The sequence below is a fragment of the Corapipo altera genome, unplaced genomic scaffold, assembly GCF_003945725.1.
Source record: "Corapipo altera isolate COAL_440 unplaced genomic scaffold, ASM394572v1 112, whole genome shotgun sequence".
Taxonomy (NCBI): Eukaryota; Metazoa; Chordata; class Aves; order Passeriformes; family Pipridae; genus Corapipo; species Corapipo altera.
This window is the reverse complement of record NW_020884899.1, coordinates 4093007-4113631: the sequence shown is the minus strand read 5'-3', so window position 1 is coordinate 4113631 and position 20625 is coordinate 4093007. Positions and strand designations below refer to the sequence as shown.

The window sequence follows — 20625 nt, the reverse complement described above, 5'->3', positions numbered from 1 at the left end:
AATGTATTAAATTATTAGATGTGTGCATATGCGCATTTTAAGCTAAGCAGTGATGGAAAAGGAAATTTGGAGGTCAGCTGCTTCCCCAAAGACCTTTTGACAGGATTAATCAGTACAGAGAGTAACTTCCCCAAGACCAAAGTGCTGAAAGGCTCTGCGCTGCCTGTGCAGACAAGCATCCTTTGGAAAGCCAGCAGAGCCCTGATTCAGCAGAAGTCCTGCTGTCCCCCACTGCGGAGGTGTTGCCTTTATGGTACTTGTTTTGGTTAGTTTAATAAAAATTTTGAAGTGGGGAAAAGACCTATGAGGTCATCTTGGTTACTGCCCCTGAGGGCCAGTGCAAGGCTGCTCACTTGGAAACGGCTTTAGTTAAAATAATAATTAAGGCAGAGGATGGAAACTGGGGAGGCAGATCTGTTAGGCCAGCGCTGTCCTTACTGTGTCCCCTTTCGATTTTAATTGCCTTGGAAAAAAAGGAAAATCACAAGGCTTTAAAAGCTCTGATTCTTCCTGCTCTTCAACCCCCCGCCCCCTCCCCGATCTTGGAGGCATCAACTCTCATCTGTCAAAGTGTAAATCAGCAATTAAAACACAAACAGCGAAATGCCAAAGATGACCCGAAGCACAAAGCAACTGACAAACAAGTCCGGACAAATCGGCGGATAATTTATAAGCATTGCCCTAAAATCTAATTATTTGGCAATTCGAATTTGCAGCCGGCCAGGGCTATGCAATAAATTTAACCCGCCATAAATTATTTAGGAGCAGCCCGTGGTGTAAATCAAAAACACGAGTGTTTGTTTAAGAAATAAGCTCCTTGTGCATAAAATGACTTTTTCTTTGGTGGGGGGAAGCATCCCTGAACAAAATGAGCTGGTGCTAAGGCTCTGCCCCTCCACAGACACTCCCTTGCCTCTTCTGCCCTTACCTTTTTCTGAAGGTGTAAAGGGTTCTTTCAGTAAGAAGTTTTATGCTTTTCCTTATCAGACAAAATCCGTTTCTCTCAACAGCCTCTGCTTGTTTTTATTGCATTTTGAACAGTCAGCTCTGATTTTTATGGGCATCTTTTATTCCTGTGTTTATTAAACTTCTTCACATGGGGGTTAGAGTGAGGGATAAATTATTCTCTCGTAGTTTTTGCACTGAATAGGCCATATGGCCTTCCTCAAATATGTAACTCAGTGTCCTGAAGAGTGGCCTGGCCACTTTATACATAGGCTTCTGTATTAAAAGGTTTTGAGAGCTGGGAAGCTCTTGCTGGGCACCTTATTCTTCCTGTCTAATGATGTGAGTGCTATCCAGATCCAAAAGGATAAGCAAAAAGATTCCTCTGTGGGAATTAGTGTAATTTCAGGTGCTTTCTTCTCTGACAGGAAATTGTTTAGCAAGTATAGTTTTGTTCTTCTTCATTTCTTTTATTAGCAAGAAGATCAAGAAGGCTGAATTGGTGCATCCCTGCTCTGGTGTTAAAGGGAGGGGAGTTTCATTTAGGACGAGTGGGTAAGGAAAGGTTGGGTTTATAGCAGTGCTTTCACATGCCCTTATGAATTTTTCAAATCCCTCTTAAAGGAAAGTCCCTAGCCATTCCACAGTTACCCTGCAGCCTCCTGCTGCTGCTCAGCCCACTGGCCAGGTTGCACGAGAGGCTTTCACCTGGAACCCTTGTTTTTGTTTTTGATTTTAGAAAAGGCAAGAAGTCTGAAGGAAGCTGTCGCATAGATTTGCTTGAAGGACCATGAAATCGTAAATGCAAGATTGTTGTAAAGAGAGTGGACCTGGTAATGGATATGTATAAGCCTCTGGCTCTGTAGGTTCCTATTGTTACTGTGTTTGGGGGCGCAGCTGAGGGGAGGGACAGGGTGCCGATGCCTTTTTCTTTAAGCGTGTTAATATTGATTTTAGAAGCTCTGTGTTCCAACAATATAAATGCAAATGCCTGTAATTGGGAGCCTCGTGCAGAATTTCTCAATAGAAAACATGTTCAACTTTTCATGACAATGAAAGGAAAATAAAAAGCCGCTTATTTATTGGTGGTGGTTTGAATCCTGGATTTCCTTTCAAGTTACTTTGCAGTGCTAAATAAAATACCTAATTGCAGTGCTCGCAAAATTCAAATGAGTACATTTGTTCTTCTGGTAGCTTGCGGCTATTTGCAACCTCTGGACACCCTCAGCGTTATTTTAGCACATCCATAACTTCTGGTTGTGCTGTAAGCTGGGGGTGGGTCAGGGGGAAGACTTAGAAACCCCAAATGCTGCTGGCACAAAACACTGCCAAAGTTAGGATGTGTACTCAGTGTTGGAGTGGAGCTGGGTGAGGATCTCAAGGTAACACTTATGGATGATCAGGTTCAGGTAAAAGGAAGGAAGTGTCAGTGAAGCTCTCCTCTTAACTCCCTCGTGCCTCTTTTCTTCCACCTTTCCCTTCTGGGAGGAAGCAGTGAAGGTCCTTGAGTGGTGGAGATGGAGCTGAGCATGTTGAGCTCACTGGGCTGCTGTGAAACGTGAGAGAGCACCCGGCTGCCTTCCTGCGTCACAGTCTGCTGGGGGGTTGTGTGTGTGAGTGTCTAAGTGCTCACCATTTCATAATAATTACTAATGAAATTCTAGATCTGTAATAACATTTCGGATATCTAAAACAAACCATATGCTTGTAAAAAAAAAAAAAAGAGAGAGAAAAAAAGTGGAAACAGATCAACTTTAAGCCATAAATTCTTGGTAATAGAGGCCTCTTTTCTCCCCCCTTTCTGTTTATGTTTGATAGATATTTTTGTTTCTGCAGGAATGTCAACTCTTAATTTCATGATGTATCATGGGCTTAAGAAAATTGAATTTAATAAAGGCAAAAGATGAATGGCACCTTTAAAGGTCCCAACACTTGTCTTTATTAGCAGGACAAACTACAGGGTCTCCAAACACTGCTTCTCTCCAAATGAAAGTTTAAATGAAAAGTACAGCAGTGTCACAGGTTAAATTTCATTGCAGGACTGGCTAACGTCGTTAGTGAGGAGTGGGGCTGATTTCATGGGGCTGGTATCTGTTGCCTTAGATACCAGTGGAGCAAACACTGCCAGAGACTGGAAAAATCTCCGCTATAGGAAGCGTGCAGATAAACAGCCTTTTGGGAAAGGTTCTTTACCACTTGCTTCCAAAACTGACCAAATAAGCCCAAAAAAGTGGCTGCTCTTTCTCCTAAGACGCTCAAGTCGCCTCTGGGGTTCCACCCCTACTCCTGGCCATGCACTTCCTAAAGACCCGCAGTAATTCTGGATATTGTTAAATTTTCCACAGTTTTTTAGTATGGCTTTTTATTTCCTCCGTCTGTCTTAATCCGACCCTCCTGGAAGTGCTTTTTGCCTTTGGTACTGGAAGGCCAGCAACGCCTTTGTGTATCAGATCAGCAGCAGGGCTGTCTTTCAGTCTCGCTTTGCATCCAGCCACTTGATGGCCCCTGAGGATGTTTCTGGTCCCTTAGGACCTATCCCGGCATTGCAATGCAGCCCTGCTGTGAAATCCAGCCGGTGTGTGTCTCTCTCCAGAAGGGGGAATGCTCATCTTGCCCTGCCGTGGGCTTGCCCTCTTCCATGGTCACCCGCTGGGTGGGATGCAGACCTAAGGGGCAGCGAGACGCCCCAGCCCGATTTGAAAGATGCCGCAGTGTTATCCTGGGGTTAAGCGTGGCTCTGTTATGACAGCCTGTCTGTTAGCTTCAAACTTTGCAGTCTGTTTTCCTCCTGAACAGAAATTTGCTGCTTTCAGAGCCTGTCTGTGGTAGCCCTTTTGAAGGGAGGATCAGCTGTGTCCAGCATTTCTTACTTTCTCGTGTTTCCATGGGTCCTCCTGGGTGGCTGAAGCTGGTGCGTTTGGCTGCACCACAACAGGCAGTCTGGGTGATGCTCAGGTGTTTTGCATGTGTCTTCTCCTCCCCTTCCAGCCCCTGGGTCGAGTTTCTTCTCTTTCCTGGGGAAACTTGGTGACTCCCAGTGGGGTGGTACAGCTGTGGGGAAGGATGTGCCCAACCATCTGCTCTGCCTGAGCCCACGTGGCACACATGGAGTGTGACACAGATGACCATGGGGAAACAGTTAAGCCCTGCATCCTCTGCAGTTCCACTGCTCTGTGTCTGCACCTGGGCACTTGACATTATTAACACTTTATTTTAATTTTTTTTCCTAATTTTCCATATCAGCAGCACATGTTCCCCACGTGCCCTGGTCTGGGCCGTGTGCCTGTTGCGCCAGGGAAGCTGCTCTCCTGCATCCACAGGCTCTGTCCACCATGGAAATTGGGTGTTCCTCCTGGCTATTTAAATTGTCTGTTATTTCCATTTACCCACCCAGCTTCTTGCCCTCCTGCTGCCTAGTGGGGTGGTGATGTCACCAGCTCACATGTATAACCTCACGATAATTTCCGCCTCCAGGTCATGAGGGTTGCACCCAGGGTCCAGAAAAGTGTGTTAGTTCCTCTGCAGCGGCTGCATTTTTCACATGCTAATTTTACTCACAGGAGTTGGATTTTTTTTTTCATTTTTTATTATTTCTTATTTGTCTCTTCCAGATGTTTTCAGGCAGGTTTTTTTTTTTTGTTGTTAAACTAATTCCATTCATGTTTTAAAAATTTATGAAAGCGCTAATAAAAATGTCAAAGTGGTAAAAATGTTAGCTTTTGCTCTGCTTTGATTAAATTTTGCAAACTGTTTTTGAATATTAAAAAGCAATATTTTTTTTATTCTCTCTCCCTCTCTCTGTTTCTCTCCAGAAGTGATTTGAGAGGCTTGTTGCATGGATATCACTCAGCAGCCTCATTTGCACTCCAGAACCTTGGTGCCATGGATCTCTATTAAATAACATAGACAAATTATTCTTTAAAGACACCAAACAAATTGTCACTTCTCCTCTTACATTAAACTGGAAGGAAGAAAGGGAATGGAGAAGGAGGGGGGTGAACACAAAGGATTTTATCGCTTTTATTCAGTGGGCAGCTTTTTTAATTTCATGTATATTTTTTAATAATTGAGAAATCCATCGCAACTGGATTTGTTTAAACTTTTTATTAACAGGTCCATGTAAATTTTTGATTGCTGATTATTCAAATAATTGAACATTCTTCTGATGAAGGAACGTTTTTATTTCCCTATCAGCATAAATTGGCTACAAAGAGGAAAATGAAGCAGGGCTTGCTACTGTGCTGTATCCCATAGGAATGGATCTGGGGGTAGCTTCCAGCTCCTCAGTCTGTTGGAGGAGGGCAGTGCTCCTCAGCCTCTCCAGAGGAGGAGGTGCTTCCTGCAGTAGTCCCTGTTGTCCGTTTGATGGTGTCCTCCAAAAGGATGGTGGGGTGGAAAGGATGGGACTGGTCTTTGGGGAGGGCTCAGCCCCTGGGATGTCCTTGCCAGACTTGAGCCCATTGCAGGTACCTCTCCATGTTCCATGGGTAGCACGTGTGGGTGGTGTGAGACCATCTTCCTCAGGTGCAGCTTAGGCAGGGCCGTGTGCAGCTGCAGTGCTGGGCACAGAGACCTCCTTGCTGCCATCCTGGCTGTGATGAGCATCAGCACCATCCTGCTCTGTACCTGAGGTGTTGGATGTGCTCTGTGCTGCAGCACCACCTTCCCACTTTTGCAAAGCTTTGTGTTGGGCTTATTTTTGTTTGGGACTATCAGGCCCCTCTTTTTACAGCCACTTTGCTAAATGGGATAATTTGTAGCTTCATTCTTTGTTTATTTTAAATGAACAGCTGCTTTTCTTTTTGCCCTATTCAGGAAATCATCGAATTCCCTATCCTGAAGCTGAATGGCAGGACGATGGAGATCGAATCCACCTTTCACATGTATGTTCAGCCTGTGGTGCATCCCCAGCTTACGCCCTTCTGTACAGAGGTAAAGTGCAAAGGCTCCCTGGTGCTCCAAGGGTCTCCCTGGGAAGCAGGTTTCCATTGCACCAGGGACTGGGGTCACCTCTTCACGGTTCAGCTGCAGTGCAGTGTCTCATGCCAGCCTTAGGTTAAGGACAAGGGGAATAATTTTTTGTTATTGCAGTAGCGTGTAAAGACCTCACTTTGGATTCATAGATAACTCTAACTGTGATCTACTAACTGAGATAGTTGTATTTACAATTAACAAACATCTAACTGGTTGACCACAAAATAAAAGCTGATGCTCAAAGTCTTGTAACCTCCCTGTGAGCTCTTGTGATTTTGCTGTGCTGCTCTGTGTTGGGGAAGGTCAAAGAGAGCATGGTCTGAGGGAAGGAAGTGCTGTAGGGCTGCGTATTCAGAGGCTCTAAATGACTCTCCTGTGGGCCTGCATGTTGGGGTTTGATGAGTCCTTCAGAGCAGTAGGATGTCTGTATTTTTAAGACTTTCTTTTTGATGTCATGCTTGTGGGGTGCTTGAAATGATTGCTGGAGAAGTAGCCTCTTTTTACTTGGTTGCTCTCACTGCTGAGTACAGCTGCTCTTGAGCCGAGGCCACCTTTCCACAGATACAGAATGAAGGTGGGCAGTGCGGTCCCTGAGGGTTCAAAGGAATTGGGGGCAGGGGTTGGTTTGGGTTTTGTTGTTGTTTTTTGTTTGCGTTTTTTTTTGTTCAACACAAGAAGTTGTATGTTTTCCCAAGTGTGTTCTTTCTTCTTGTTGTAACCATCAAAACAAACTTTTAAGTTACTCTTGCTTTGGGCTTTTTTTCCTGCCACTCCACTGGTTCAGTGTTGGCCAGCTTGGTGACTAAAGTACCGAATGTGGGAATCAGGATATCCAAGTTCTTTGTTCTGTCCCTGTCTTGTCTAGGATCATAGCACCACAGTGTGTTTTCCCCTACCTCGCTGGCTGCAGGTTTAAGCCCTTGGAGTGCTTGTCCCACATGTACTAACCTGATGAAAAATGACTCCTCTGTTTTAGGTGGAGTCCCCTCCAGGACCAACCAGCCCCTTCCATATTTTCACATTGTAAAAACAAATACTTATTTTTATTCTCTTGTAACTAAAAACCATCTGAAGGTATTTTATTTCAACTTAAAAAAAAAAAAAAAAGACTAAGCACCGAAAACGTTACTCCCAGGAGAGGGGCTTTCAGAAAGCTATAAATGTGTGAGAACAGAGGGTTATAATGCAAACCGTTTTGCAACCTTAATGCTAGAAGGCTGGACAACTACTTTGGCTGTCCTTATCCCCATGAGACTTGCTGGACATATGCTTGTAGAAATGTGATAAATCTCAGAGTTTGCACCTGATCTGGGCTAAAAACAGCGCCATCTTCTGAAAGAGTAGAGCCCAAAATGTCCATTTTGCAAGTCCTCTACATTCTAGAGAGAAGTTGTCTCATTAACTACCACCAAAATTTCTTTTTCTGGAAGTCCCTCTATTGCATCCTTCTCCCTGTTGTGTCTCCTGTGTGGAGCCCTAAAGCAAGCAGAGCTCTGTGTGTGTGTGTGTGTGTGATGGCCACGTGTTTGCCGGAGTCCCCAGGATGGGCACGGCTGTCCCAGCTCAGTGTGTGCTGCAGACTCTGCCTCTGACCGTGGTCTGGCATCGTGTCCAGAGCTGGATGAAAACAGGCAGTGCTGATGCCAGCAGGCAAAATGGTCGCAGAACCCCCACCTGTGTGAAAGGTCCCACTTGCCAGGTTTGGCAAGTCCTCTGTTATTAACAGTGTGAGTTAAGGAGCTAGTTTTAGTTCTAGCCTGGAAGTTACTGGCTCCTGGGCATCTTCCCACTGCACCCCTTGCTGCTTAGTGTCCAGCATGGCTGCTGTCCCTCCCAGCTTGGCAGTCCACTGGCCTGTTGCAGGGGCTGTGGAGAGGTCCAGGAGTGGGATCATGCTGGGAATGTAACTGGGCTTGTCGCTGGGCCCTGTAGCTGGGGCTGAATTTGAAGCCCTGCCCTGAAGGCCACAGGTGAACTGGTTGTACTGAGACCTTACTAAACATGGAGCAGATGTAGGGGTCAGCCCTGTGCCACTGGTGTAGGTTCCCTTGAGACCCCAAGGACACAGCCAGGACGTGCTGCTGTGGAGCTGCTGCCTGAACAGCTCCAGCACTTGCCATTGACTTTCTGCTGGTTTATGTTTTCTGAAAAATACTCATTTTGCTAAATGCCAGTAAAGGGCTTTGTCTAGGCACCTCTACTTACAAAGGGTGAGATTTATTGGCCTCTTTGTCTACAAAGAAAGACCAGGCCTGATTATCAGATTGTACACCAGAGACAAGTGCTTAGGTAATCAGCAAACTGTCTTGGAGTAGAAATAGATGGTTTCCCAGATAAACTCTCTAGGAAAAGCAGTGCTGTTAACATTACATGGGAGCCTGTCTGCCGTGCTGCTGATTTCCCCTCTCCCCTCTGCTTGCTGCCTTTCCTGGGAAGCAGTAGAACTGCTTAGGATAGACTCTGTGTGGGAGGGTTACTGGAGTTGCTTGACATTACTCCTTGGGTCTGGAGTACTTCTCCCATCCCTCATCCTCCTTGAAGAGGACAGCACAGCATGGGAAGGGTGCCTGGAAGGGTGGAGAACTTGTGGTCACCCTCAAGGCATCCCTTTGCTTTTAGTGTGTCTATGCACCTCCTGGCTACAGGAGGTTTCTTCAACTCCCCACACAGATGGCCAGGAGCATGTCTTCCAGTACTGGCTCACTCTGAGCCCTCATCTGGTTCCCTTTCTCCTGATCTGCTTCTGTAAAACAACAGGTTGTGATTGGTTATGATGAGGGCTGGGTGTTATGATGAGTGTTTAGGCGGAGAAGTTGGAAAGTGCTTGCAAGTTGTTAAAAACTGTTATTAGGTGTATAAAGCTCATCATACCCTTTTGGAAGATGCAAGTGGTTTGTCTGCTGCCCAAGCAAGTTCATGCTGGGAGCTAAAGGAAAGATTCTCTCTACACAGAAGGTGCTTGTACAGGCTTTTTCATGGTACTTTGCTCTCTTTTTATGATTAATTTTTATTGATTTTTTTCCCTGAAGGAATAGACAATAAAAATACAGAAAGATAAATGCCTTATAGCTTGTTTGTGTTCCCAAGTACTGTATGCTTCTTGGGATCACCAGTGAAACTTTACAATTGTGCAGTTTTATGTTTTTATACTTCTTCAAAGCTGCAAGACCAGATAATGCTGCAGAGATCCAATGCACTAGGTTGGGTGTGACAGGTGGATGTGACTGATAACAGAAAGGATCAGAAAGGGTGAGAGAATATAAATCTGGTCCCATTTGAGCACTCTCTGACTTGTATTGAAATGTACCCATGGAGCAGGCATATCCCTTTGTATTCATGTGTATGATTTCTGCAGCACAAATCTTGTGTGTGTGTATTGGGCAGTATGTTCTTGTACAGATAAGTTGGTACTTTCTGCCTCATAATGGCTTGATGAACTTGAGAAACCCACGTAGAAAAGCTCTGCATTCTTAAAATACTTTCCCTAAAAGGTATGTATTACCATTCTGTGGAAGTCACTATGAGAAAATAATCTTTTTACTCACAGCTTATTCAGTGAGTCAGGTATTTGGTATTCATTAAGTGTAATTACAGTTTAATTGGAGTTTAATATCTTTTCTTTTTCCATCCTCTGAGTTCAATGCTGTAAGCCAAGCAGCCAAAGAAACTGAGAGGTAAAAACCATTTAGCTTCCTTCGGTTGCCACATATTTAATAAAGCCAAACCCTGTGGTTTGTGAGAGGGCTTATTTTTATGAGTAGGTTGAGCTGGTCTGCATGGAAGAGTTACTCCTGGGTGGTGGTGAGGCTGTCAGCACCTCTCGAGTAGGTGCTATGGCTTCTGGAGCCCTGGATGAGTGTGCAAGCATCAGGGCATGCTCCTGCATTGACCTTATTTTATGAAAATGTGTGAGGTGTGTAGCTTCAGGAAAGTGCCATATGAAGTGAAATCCCATAGTGTGCACTTGTTTTAGTAATGATTTTTTTAATTACTTGGATGCATTGATGGCAAGCTACTGACGTCCAATATTCAATATGTTAAAAGACAGTTTTGTCACTTGGAAGGCAGACAGAAAAATTATCTCTTTTCCATGTGCCTCAAGCCCTCCTGGGCAGACACAGGCAGAGGCCCATGAGACTTCATCTTTTTATGTCTGTGTCTTAGCTTTAAACAGCCAGGCAGTCCAGGAGCAGTCAGTAGGACTATGTGTTAGCAGGATCTGTTCCTAAGGAACCTCCTGAAGAACAGCGTGGACAGGGTTCTGGAAGAAAGTGCTTATCTTCGGGTTTCATTCCATTGTTTCAAGTACAATTTTGAAATGTACTTAGAGGAATGCTGTGATGGACTATGGGAAAAAATACATGCTGGCTGCCCAGCACAGGGGGGGATGACTGGGTCCACTCTGGGTCTTACCTACCAACAATCGTCTCTTCTGTTCATCTAACACTGAAATTTTGGTGTAACTGCAATAGCAGGGGAATGACCAGAGACCTTGGTAGTTACTGCTTCCTGTGTACATCAAGGCAACATCAAAACAGGTGAAATGCACGTTTAAAAGGGTGTCATGCTTAAGCATGACACTGCTCCCCAAGTGGATCCTGCCCTGCCAAGAGTTTGCTGTTTTGTGGTGTGGGTAGGAGCCCCGTTACATTTCTGTATTTGGGATGAAGCTGTGCCCTTGCCTGTGGCTGGGGATCTGCCAGGGTCACTCTGCTGTGACTGGCTACTCAGCAGCATCCATGTGGGTCACAGGAGCATGTTTTGGTTGCAGAGAGATGGACAGGAGAGTAGACCTTTCTAATGATCTTTTGAGTGCTGCTCTGATGCCTGCTTTCTGTTTGTCTCTCGTTTCAGCTGACTGGGATTATTCAAGGCATGGTGGATGGCCAGCCAAGCCTCCAGCAAGTGCTTGAGGTAAGCAGAGTAACCTTTAGTTCTCGAACTCTGACCTCTGGTCCTGTCGTCCCCTCTTCATCTCTTTCCCTTCACCCTCCCCTTGCTGAGAATCGAACCGCGTAATTTGACTATGATTACAGCTTCATTAGAATAACATTTGCTGTCACATTGGTGACACGCTGCTGAGAGTATTGAACCATTGATCTGTCATCTCCAGCTGTTCATGTCAAGGGTGCTGACAAGATATCCAAACTCCTGCCAGTAGATAGGAGAAGAGGCGATTCTTTCTTGAGCCAGTTTTAAAGCACCAAGACATTGCTCGAGACCACTACTCCTGGAGGTTCTGCCTTCGTTTCTTTTCCCCTTCCCCAGCACTTTATTAAATTAATTTTTCTACCTATTTAAATGCTCAATAATACATGTAGCATAGAAAGAAAATGCCTCTAAAATCTAATCTGGAGGATGTGCAAATGCAGAGATAGCCCTAATAATACTATCTGCCTAATGTTGAATTCCTAGAGCATTTAAGGCTTAATTAGCTTGGAAGTATTTCTCCATCAATAGCTTTTGTTGGTAGTCAGATAGTGAAGGAAACCTCCTCAAGCAGAGCCCACTTGGGCTGCAGGTTGGTGTTCGATGCATTGTGTCTGTCAGGATTTCCACTGCTGTGTTACCTAATTGTTCCTAATCAGAATAATTGCAACAATTGCTTATCTGAGGAAATCAAATTAAAGGCTTTAAAATCCTCCACGGAGACAGCGCTTCATGGGCGCTCACATCAGGGAACGTAAAAGGGTTACTGCTGCTGTCCCCGACTTCGGGCAACCTCGTGTGAGGCTGGCTGGAAGATCCTGTCAGCCCAAGGGAGGCAGAAGTGTGGCTGAGAGGCTGGATGCTGCTTTCCCGGGGAGCTTTACTCAGAGGGCTGTTGTACAATCGGTCACAGGAAGAAGCATCGACCCCTGCCAGGAAAGGCTGCGGCAATGACACGAGACCGAAGACGGTGCTCTGCGAAGGTGACATCTTGCATCCACGCAAACCCCCAGCTCTCCCTGTGCTCTCCAGAGAGCACGTAGCAGCCGTGCGTGTCCATAAGTGTATGGACGCCTGTGCCTGCTTCCCCAGGAGGGACAGCCCTCTTTGCCTGGATGGGCGAATGTAGATCGCTACTGGAGTATTCCAGAAAATGGTTTGTCCTGTTTCTATGGAAGCTTCTTATAGTGTGGAAACACTTATTTAGAATTTTTTTTTTTATTTGGACCAAGAAGGTGTTCCTACAGCACCATATTTCTAGCTTGAAATGAGATTCAGGTCAGGCAGCTTCTGGGGCATGCTGGTTTATTCAGGAGTGAAAGGTGTCAGGTGAGGGAAAAGAGGACGGATTTCTCTTGCTGAAGCTTTGGAAATGCTGCTAGTGAGGCTGCATAATAGCAGCTGATTGCCTGCCACCACAAGATTTTAGGCACATCATTTGCTAGTTTCAGCTGGACAAAGTGTCTATGCAGGGGTTTTAGTCTAGGTTAGTTCCTTCTGCTTTAGTTCCCCAGGTGGATTGCATCCTCCAGATTAACGTGACCCATTTCTGAAGAGGACCAGAACATCTGTTGCTATGGAAAGTTGATCAGGAATAGTGGATTCACTTTAAATCCACACTACCCTGAACAAGCATCTCAGAACTGCAAGGAGGAAAGAGGGATCCAGACTGGAAAGGAAGGGGACATGTAGCTTTGCTTGTTACTGCCACACAGTGCCTGTGTGTGCCCAGCCCTTCCATTTTTCCCCCTTTCCTGTATCCCCTTAGAGCTGTATGAATCAGAGTATGTGAAAAATGCTGCGGGGGGGGGATGCCATCTCAGGATACTTGTGTATTTGTCCTCAGTGGAGGGGACATAAGTTATGCTCACTGGGAGCCCTTTTGGTACAGAGAGAGGAGAAGTGGAGGAGAAATGCCAGGTAACAGCACAGTTGTATCATCCCGTTAATGCTGCACAACTTCCATCCCTCCATGAGCAGAGCTGCTGCGGTGTCTGATAAGATCATCTCTGCTCTGGTTGCCTGATGTCTCCTATCAGAAATCTTCAAAGGTCCAAACGTGCTGTTGTTGCGATGGCAAGCAAAGAGAGAAGAGAGAGAGGGAGAGGGTGGATAAGATCACAATTTTCTTCTTTCTTGATTGCAAGCAGCTTATCTGAGTTAAACTGTTGTGGCTTGGCCTGTCTCCGCAAAACTCATCCCCTTTTCTTGCCTTACTTTCAGAGGGTTGACGAGTGGATGGCAAAGGAAGGCCTCTTAGATCCCAGCGTCAAGTCGATTTTTGTGACCTGTGGAGACTGGGATTTGAAAGTGATGTGAGTATGGAAGGGGAGGGAGATTTTTCTGGGCTTTTTTGCTCCATGCTTGCCTGTAGCACCTATGTCTTTGTCCTTGCAGGCCTGCAACTGTCCCTAATTGTCGTTTCTTAGGGAAATTGTTGTTTGCCGTGCATAACTGGCACTGGAGAGCTGTTTCGGAAGACGGGTGCTGGGCATAGTGCAAGATCACTGCTTAGGTTATTCTCTGTAGTGAATGAATCCTTTCAGAATCCCAAGAGGGGTTTAGACTGGAGTTTTGTGATGTTTTCCTTTTTATCCGGGTATAGTTTCCAAAGGGATGGATATTTCTGGGTGCATACGTGGAATGCTGTTTTTGTACACCCAAATCAAGTGATGGTCCTTACCTGACGCATGCAAGGCTTCCTCTCTGTCATCTTGGCACAGTAACTCGATGTGAATCACAGAGTAGTCTTTGGGACAGAATACAAAACAGCTCTGGCATGATTCATTGGTGTTCTTATCGTTAAGGTCATCTTCGCCGACTGGGTGACTGTATCTGGTGGGAACCTGCACTGGGATCTGCAAGTGTTGGTGTATGTGCATGTTTTGTCAGGAACATTGCTAGACCACCAACCTAAAAATGTTATTATAAGAACAGAGTTAAATGTCTAAAAATTACATTACTTTAATCCGTAAAGTGTTTGCAGATCAGTGTCATATTGTGCTGAATTCCTTTGGATTCCTATAATCTTGCTTCATTTTTAATTTCCCCACAGTGCTGGATAAAGACTGCTGTTGTTATCACACCAGTAAAGCATGGGCTTGACACATCCAATGCTAAACTGACAGCCACAACTCGTTAGTGGTATGACTTGGGTTCCACTGTGACATTGGCTTCCCCAAGTCAGAAGCCTAAATAAACTGCACACAGCCTAGGAGCAATCAGCCCCAGTTCTTCCCTGCAGAGTGGTCTTTGTAGAGTGGCAGCTCCTTGCCTTTTCTTGGTGTGATTAGTGAGACATGAGATGTGAGGACCAAAGCTCAGCACAAGCGCTAGCGGAGATGAGAAATTGGCCATGCTCCAGTCAGGGGGTGGTACGTGAGCTCTTGAGTCAAAGTCTGGGTCTCTGCTCAAGCTGTGTCCAGAGCTGGTATATATTGCAGGTTCCTGTGTTAGCTGCTTAAATGAAGAATGAGGCTTATTTTTCTTTATATATAATGTTTAAACTTCTATTAGAGACCAACTCAAACAGCTGCTGTGCTAAGCTTCTGTTTCTCGTCTATTCTGTTTTCTCTGTTCTTTACTCCTGTATTGCTGTTCTGAGAGCCCAGTTTGCCACTTTTGGTGATGGTTGTAAGAAACAGTTATCTTTGCTTCAGGCCCATCTTTCCATCACTTTCACAGTGGGCTGACAAGGTTACCAGGTAACATCCTAACTTGGCATCTGTATGGAGTGAGCAACCTGGATATGTTGGGTGGCTTTTTTTTTTTCCTTCAGAGCTCTACCATGGCCAAACAGAGGTATAGATGAGCCCCATTTCTGGTGAGCCATAGGGGTTGTGGGGTGAGCTGGCTCAGCAGGACATGCAGTTCTGGAGCAGAGATACACAGCTCACCATTTGCAGTGGTCTCTCGCATGGATTGTCCCTCACTAGTCAGCTGGAAAAGAAGACTCCACTTCTGGCCATGAGGTTGTAGCGAGTGGTTCATTTCTCCCGCTTCCTTTTAAAAAATTTTTTTAAACCATTAACTTCAGAATTCAATCCTGAAGCATCTGCAGGGCAAAGCAGAAAATTTCGTGTTTCCAGCCACATGGATAGCAGGAGTCTGGCTGCAGCCGCTTGGTGAGTAGCACATCACGCCACTCCGTCGCCGATTGGGTGCTGCAGCGTGTAACGTCACATCTGATTAGCACTGTGCCAGTGGATGAGGCTCGAGTGAGGACTCCCTGCCAGCTCTGACTTGTCTCATTTCCCCTTACTTTTATCCGTCACCAGAAATGCCGAGTCTCCCTCCTGAACTAATTAAGTTTGCGTGTGTTTAGACACATTGCCAAATAGGGTTTAGCAAAGCAGAACTGAGCATCTCTTTTTAAAGAGAGAAAGCAGAGAGCTGAAACAAGGCTGCTCAGACAGGGAGATAGAGCCTCAGAGATGTGGAACATCTAGGAGGTATTCCAGGAAATCACCCCATGTTTCCCTGCAAGACTTGTGGTGTAGCTAGTGCCCTTTGCTACTGTGTTGAGACCACACACTGGGCACAGAAGGCACTGGGGCAACAGGAGGGGAGGCAGGGCTGCTTGTCCACATTTGGAGGAGTGTGTTGGTGAAAGCATTGTGTGGTAGAAACCTGACTGGGTTCCAGAGGAATTCAGGACAATGAGGTGAGTGCAGTGCTTCCTGGCTTAAGGAGCCACCACTTGTGGCAGGTCCTCTCCTTAGCAATGACAGCTTCCTTAGGAATGACAGCTACTTGCATGGCTGCCTGCAGAGCAAGCTACAGTCCTTTTACCTGTGTCTTGAGTGGTGTGAAGTTCCTGTCCTCCATTGTCCTTGGCTCGGCTGGTAAACTATGCAGCCTTGTTCCAGCAATGACCTGGGCATTTAGCTTGACTCCTGTCTGCATGTGCTGTTGAAGAGCTGAGGTGTGATGTCTTCTGGACTGCCCTGTCTGCTGTGAGGGCTGCCAGTAGGTGCCACTGGTAGGTTCCAGGGCACTGGAAGGCCCAGTAGGATGAGCAAGGTGGATGTGGGGAAGAGATAGTTAGAATTGTTGTATATAATGTATTACAGTATTTATTGTGTTCGTAATAAATTTTGATACAATTTCCCCATGCTAGCAATTGTGTTATGTCTGAAAACCCTCTCACACTGAAGCAAATTGGGAGGGGGGGGCTTGGAAATTGGAAATTGGATTTTTGGGGGTGTCAAACCATGACAGGCTGGAACAAAGAGGAGGAATCTACAAGCCAGTCAGTGGTGGATCTGGGCACAAGATGGGGAAATAGCCCTGTCTAAGCCAGGAGTATGTCAAAGAAAAACACTGGAGGAATAGTGACTGTCAAGGTATTATTGCTCTCTGCTGATGGTGTCTGGCACTATCTGAGTGCAGGATTCAAATTGGAAACTCAGCTGCTACAGGATCAGTGAAGCCTCTGCTTGGCTCAGGGATCTTCAAGGAATGAGGCACTGTGTGGCTACAAACTTGGTTGCTCTTGAACATTGGAGCTTTCTTGGAAGACCACAGAGCTGTTTGTCTGGCTTCCCTCAGACAGCAGGGAGCACTAGTCACAAGGAGCTGGGTGCCCAGAACAGGACACCAAGCATCTGGGAGGGGCCTATGGAGGTTTAGCATGAGTTGAAGTCCTTGGCCATGCTACCAAGGGCTTTGTTGTGGGTGTGGTGGACCATCAGAAGGAGTGTCCCTGTTGGAGGGATTGGTTACTGCTGGAGAGAGCTGGTTGTGTGAGCATTCCTCCGAAATGGAACGCTGATCCTCTACGGGCTGTGCTTGGATCAGCCCACTTTCAGTGCTCAGTGTGTGTGAACCAGGCTGGAGGTGGGGAGACAGCAGCTCTCCTGCCACCCCTCCCCTTCCCTCCTGTTAAGATGCAATTTCTTTAATGAGGAAAACCTCTTGAGTAGGAACATCACCTTTCTTGAAGGCTTGTCCTGACAAGGCAGTTCAAGCCGACAGAGTCGCATATCAACTTCAGCAAATATCAGTCACTCATTACAGAGACTCTTCTTCCCCCCAGCCCCCAGCAACACCCCTCGTTCCCAGACAAGGGAATGAATCACACTCCTGCTCTTGAATACATCATGACAAGTCGTGGTTCTAATGAGAGAGGGCCATTCATTCTGGGTGGAAAGTTCCCTGTGTCGACTCAGAAATGTTATTAATTAAAGAGAGCTACCTGAAGCAAAAGATGAAAGGAGCACCAGACCTGCCAAGCTAAAATATGAGTGGGGATACAGCCTTGTTAGGCACACGGTCCTCGGGCCTCTTCATGCTCAGCAGGAGGATTCCTTTAGCCTGTTGCAAGGAGCTATCCTCCAAGTTTAACAGCTCCAGGGATGGATTCAGATACCTGGTGTAGTCTGCTTTAGTGCCTCATCCTGCACCTAGGTTGGAACTGCCACTAGTCATTAAGCAAACAGTGTTGATGTGGCATTGGGTGGTGAGAGTAATGTGCCTCTGAAGGGCCGAGGGAGCCACTGACTACAGGAGATGGTCTTGTTGGAAAAGAGGGTTCTTAGTGTCTGCCACGGTTGAGCCCTTGTAATGTAAGCTCTTCAGTGTGGTCTGTCTCCCCTGAAATGTCCAGTTGCCTCTCTCTGTGTATGGAACCAGTTTGTGGGCTCTTAAACACAATGTGAATTAATCTTAGCAACCAAAGAGGCATTTTTACCGTGTGTTCATAGATACAAAGCTGAGATACACTGAGGTTAAGTGATATGCCTGTGGCTGTGCAGGGAGGCAGAGGCAGAGCTGAAGCCTCACGTGCCAAAACTCAGACCTGCACCGTAATGTCAAGAGCATCAGTTAATCCTTCTCCCTAGTTTCGAATCATTCTGCAAATGCACTGAGGATAGCTAAAAGTACATATAGGCTTTAGTCTGTATAACTGATATGAAGATGCTTGTACTGCACTTAGTGTGGCTGATCAGAACGTGCTAATTTATGTCTTCACAGGAAGCTACTGCTCAGAAGTTTTTTATTTTCTTAAATAAGTGTTAAAAGGCAAGTACTCTCTAATATAGTGATAAAACACAGTGAAGTGTCTTGAAATGTTTATAGCCCTTGGTGCTCTTCCTAGGTTGGATATTAGTAAATTCTAAGCAGTAAATTATACCATTGCTTAATTTTACTGTTTAATTCTTTCTTTGCAAGTTACACAGGCTGGGAGGATACTTGCCTTCCCAGAGCTGCTCTGAGTGTTGCAATGGGTTGCTCTTTCCAGCCTTCTGTCCTGGAGGTTTAGTTTGAGATCAACCTTAGGACATGAATGAAGAAGGATTGATGGTGTTCGTGTCCCTTGTGCATGCCGTTCTTTATCACGGGACCAGGAGGGGGTTGGTAGCCTCTGCTGGGGGAGAAATTGCAGATGGCCACTGACTGGAGGACCACTTGGGTAGCTGTGAGGAAAGGCAGGAGAAGGTGTAGGGTGGGCTGGTTGGGTGGCAGCAGGGCAGGAGGTATGTTCAGAGGGTGGCTTTGAGAGTAACAAGAAAGATCTGGTAACTGAAAGTTAATATAGTAACCTGTGTTTAAAACTAATAAAACAATTCCTTTCCAACTAAGATCTTTGGATTAGCTTGGTGGTATTGCTTTTAGTGGGGATTGTTTTGCTGACCAAGCCTATGGTGTATCTCTTTACATGCTTACATTGGCTGAAGGAAGAGGGTGGTGTGAACTACAGTGCGGGGATGAGACTGAGTATCCAGGGTCAGGAACCTTTTGAGTCAGCTTTGCTGATGGAGTTGTTCATATAATTACATCCTAAAGTGCTTTGCCGGAGCTAAGCAAGGGAGCCTTGTGAGCATGCTCTTCTCTGGCACTTACAGCACTGACCCCATTCACTTCTGTGACCCTGCAGTCCAGCTTTTTGTTTTTAAAGGAAATGATATCACTTATGCAAAATAAATTTTGGATTTTAAGATTCCCCTTCTGTACACTCTTATTTAAAATGAATGTATCAGACTTGGCTTTTGTTATCCCTGTATACCATTTTCCCTTTTCTTGTCTGTGTTTGAAATCATTGGTTGCAAGTTACGTTGTCTGAGATGTGTCATTCTGGGAATGCCTTTGGGTTAAACTGTGGACATGAAACCTTTGCATAGGAATCATCATGCAATGGGCTGTCACCTTCAGGTCTGCTACTTGTCTGGCATGTCATAGCAAAAACATTTGTCATAGTCAGGGCTGTACTGGCCACAGATTTATTGAGCTGTGATGTCCGGTGCACTCTGGGGAGCAGGACTCTGCTGCCTGGGAATTAAGACCAAACAAGTTGGAAATAGCATGAAAGATGGTGAAGAAACTTGGAATAAATTTGAAGCGTAAGGAGGAATGAGACAGGCATTGCATCGAGTGCTTTATTTCCAGCACTGAACTTTTGGGATGGAGTAATGAATGGAGAAGGTGGATTTTCCATCCCTGGGTGACTTAAGCTGTATTTGAAAACAGTCACACTAAACTGGATGCAAGTCATTGGTCTCAATGTCATCTGCTCATAGAGTAAGGAACTGTTATTCCCTCTGCACCAGGAATCACTAGGGTGAATTCTGTGTCTAGTGTTGCAGTGAATTCAGGCAAAAGGTTTCAAAATCGATGGATACCTGGTAGAAAAACACCCTACCCTCTGTCTGTATAAGAGCCTTCTAACAGCAATTCAGCATTGTGGTGATCTTGTGCCCTGGGGAACTAAAAAGCTGGTTGCCTTGAGGACTGCACAGGATAACCACTGGAGGGTTGTTTGCCATCTGAATTTTGTTGTCTGTGGCATGTGTGAAAAACAGGATCAGCTTCACGAAGTGTTCATTTTCTCTTAAAACATCTTAATTTTTCTAGTGTTAGGCAGCCATAGTGTTTCATGCTGGGGCTGAAATGTCAGCTGTCTTTCTTTGGATCTCTGCACTTCTTACTTCCCAGCCAAAGCAAAGCAGTTGTGTGTTGGCATCAGTGCTGCCCTCCCAGTGGCTTGACTGGGAGTGATGCACTTATGTCTTCTGTGCCTAGAGAGCTCTGCTTGAAGAATACTGCCAGCTTGGGAGCAGCATCCTTCCTCTTTCACTTGCTCTTCTGTGTGACTCCATAGCTTTCTTCAAAGCGTTTTGTTTTGTTTGCATGTTTATTTCCTGTTGGGAGCCATTTTCCTGGATGAGTTCAGTCTCTTTCCTCCTGGAGCTCCTGGCTGGCAAAGACCTACTGGGCCATCTTGAGGTCATCCCTGGTATTTTCCCTCCAGCGTATTCTCACGTGCCTTGTCCAGCGACTCTGTACTTTCGGGAGTGGATGTCTGGGTGTGTGCAGGACTCGGGAGGACACTGCAGCTGCAGACTAACTTTTTGAGCTGAGTCTGTTCCATGTTGGAATCACCTTTTTCTGCGTTTGGCCAAGGTGCTGCCCTCAGCAGCCTGGGACCCTGAGGATGGGTGTCTTGTGCTCAGAGATTGCTGTGGACCAGGTGTTAGCAGTGATGTGAGACGTGGAGGTGGTACTAGAAGAAAGCAGAATAGAGAAGTCTGTGGGAAGAAGACTGAGGAAGTAGGATGATGTCCTGACAAGGTTGTGTATGGGAAACTCATACTGCCCAGGACTTCATCCTGCCTTGGTCCCACCAGCTTTGCCTCCCTTGGAGCAGGGTTTACTCCTCCCTTCTGCCCAGCACCAACACTCTGGGACACCCTTTGTTTTTCCTCCATAGGTGCCTCTTGGTCATCTCTAATTTCCTTGCTTCAGTTTTTCCATCTGGATGTTGAGCCAGGTCTTGGT

The 20625-nt window shown here is 45.8% G+C and overlaps 1 protein-coding gene across 2 annotated transcripts in view; it reads left to right on the top strand.

Annotated features, from left to right (window-relative positions):
- Nucleotides 1-20625, top strand: part of ERI3 (ERI1 exoribonuclease family member 3) — a 119191-nt gene that overhangs the window by 8338 nt on the left and 90228 nt on the right. For both annotated transcript variants that reach the window (XM_027649092.1, XM_027649093.1), the window contains exons 2-4: nt 5761-5877; nt 10774-10833; nt 13072-13163. In XM_027649092.1, coding sequence (XP_027504893.1) covers nt 5761-5877; nt 10774-10833; nt 13072-13163 — 269 coding nt within the window. The remainder of the gene's footprint in view (nt 1-5760; nt 5878-10773; nt 10834-13071; nt 13164-20625) is intronic.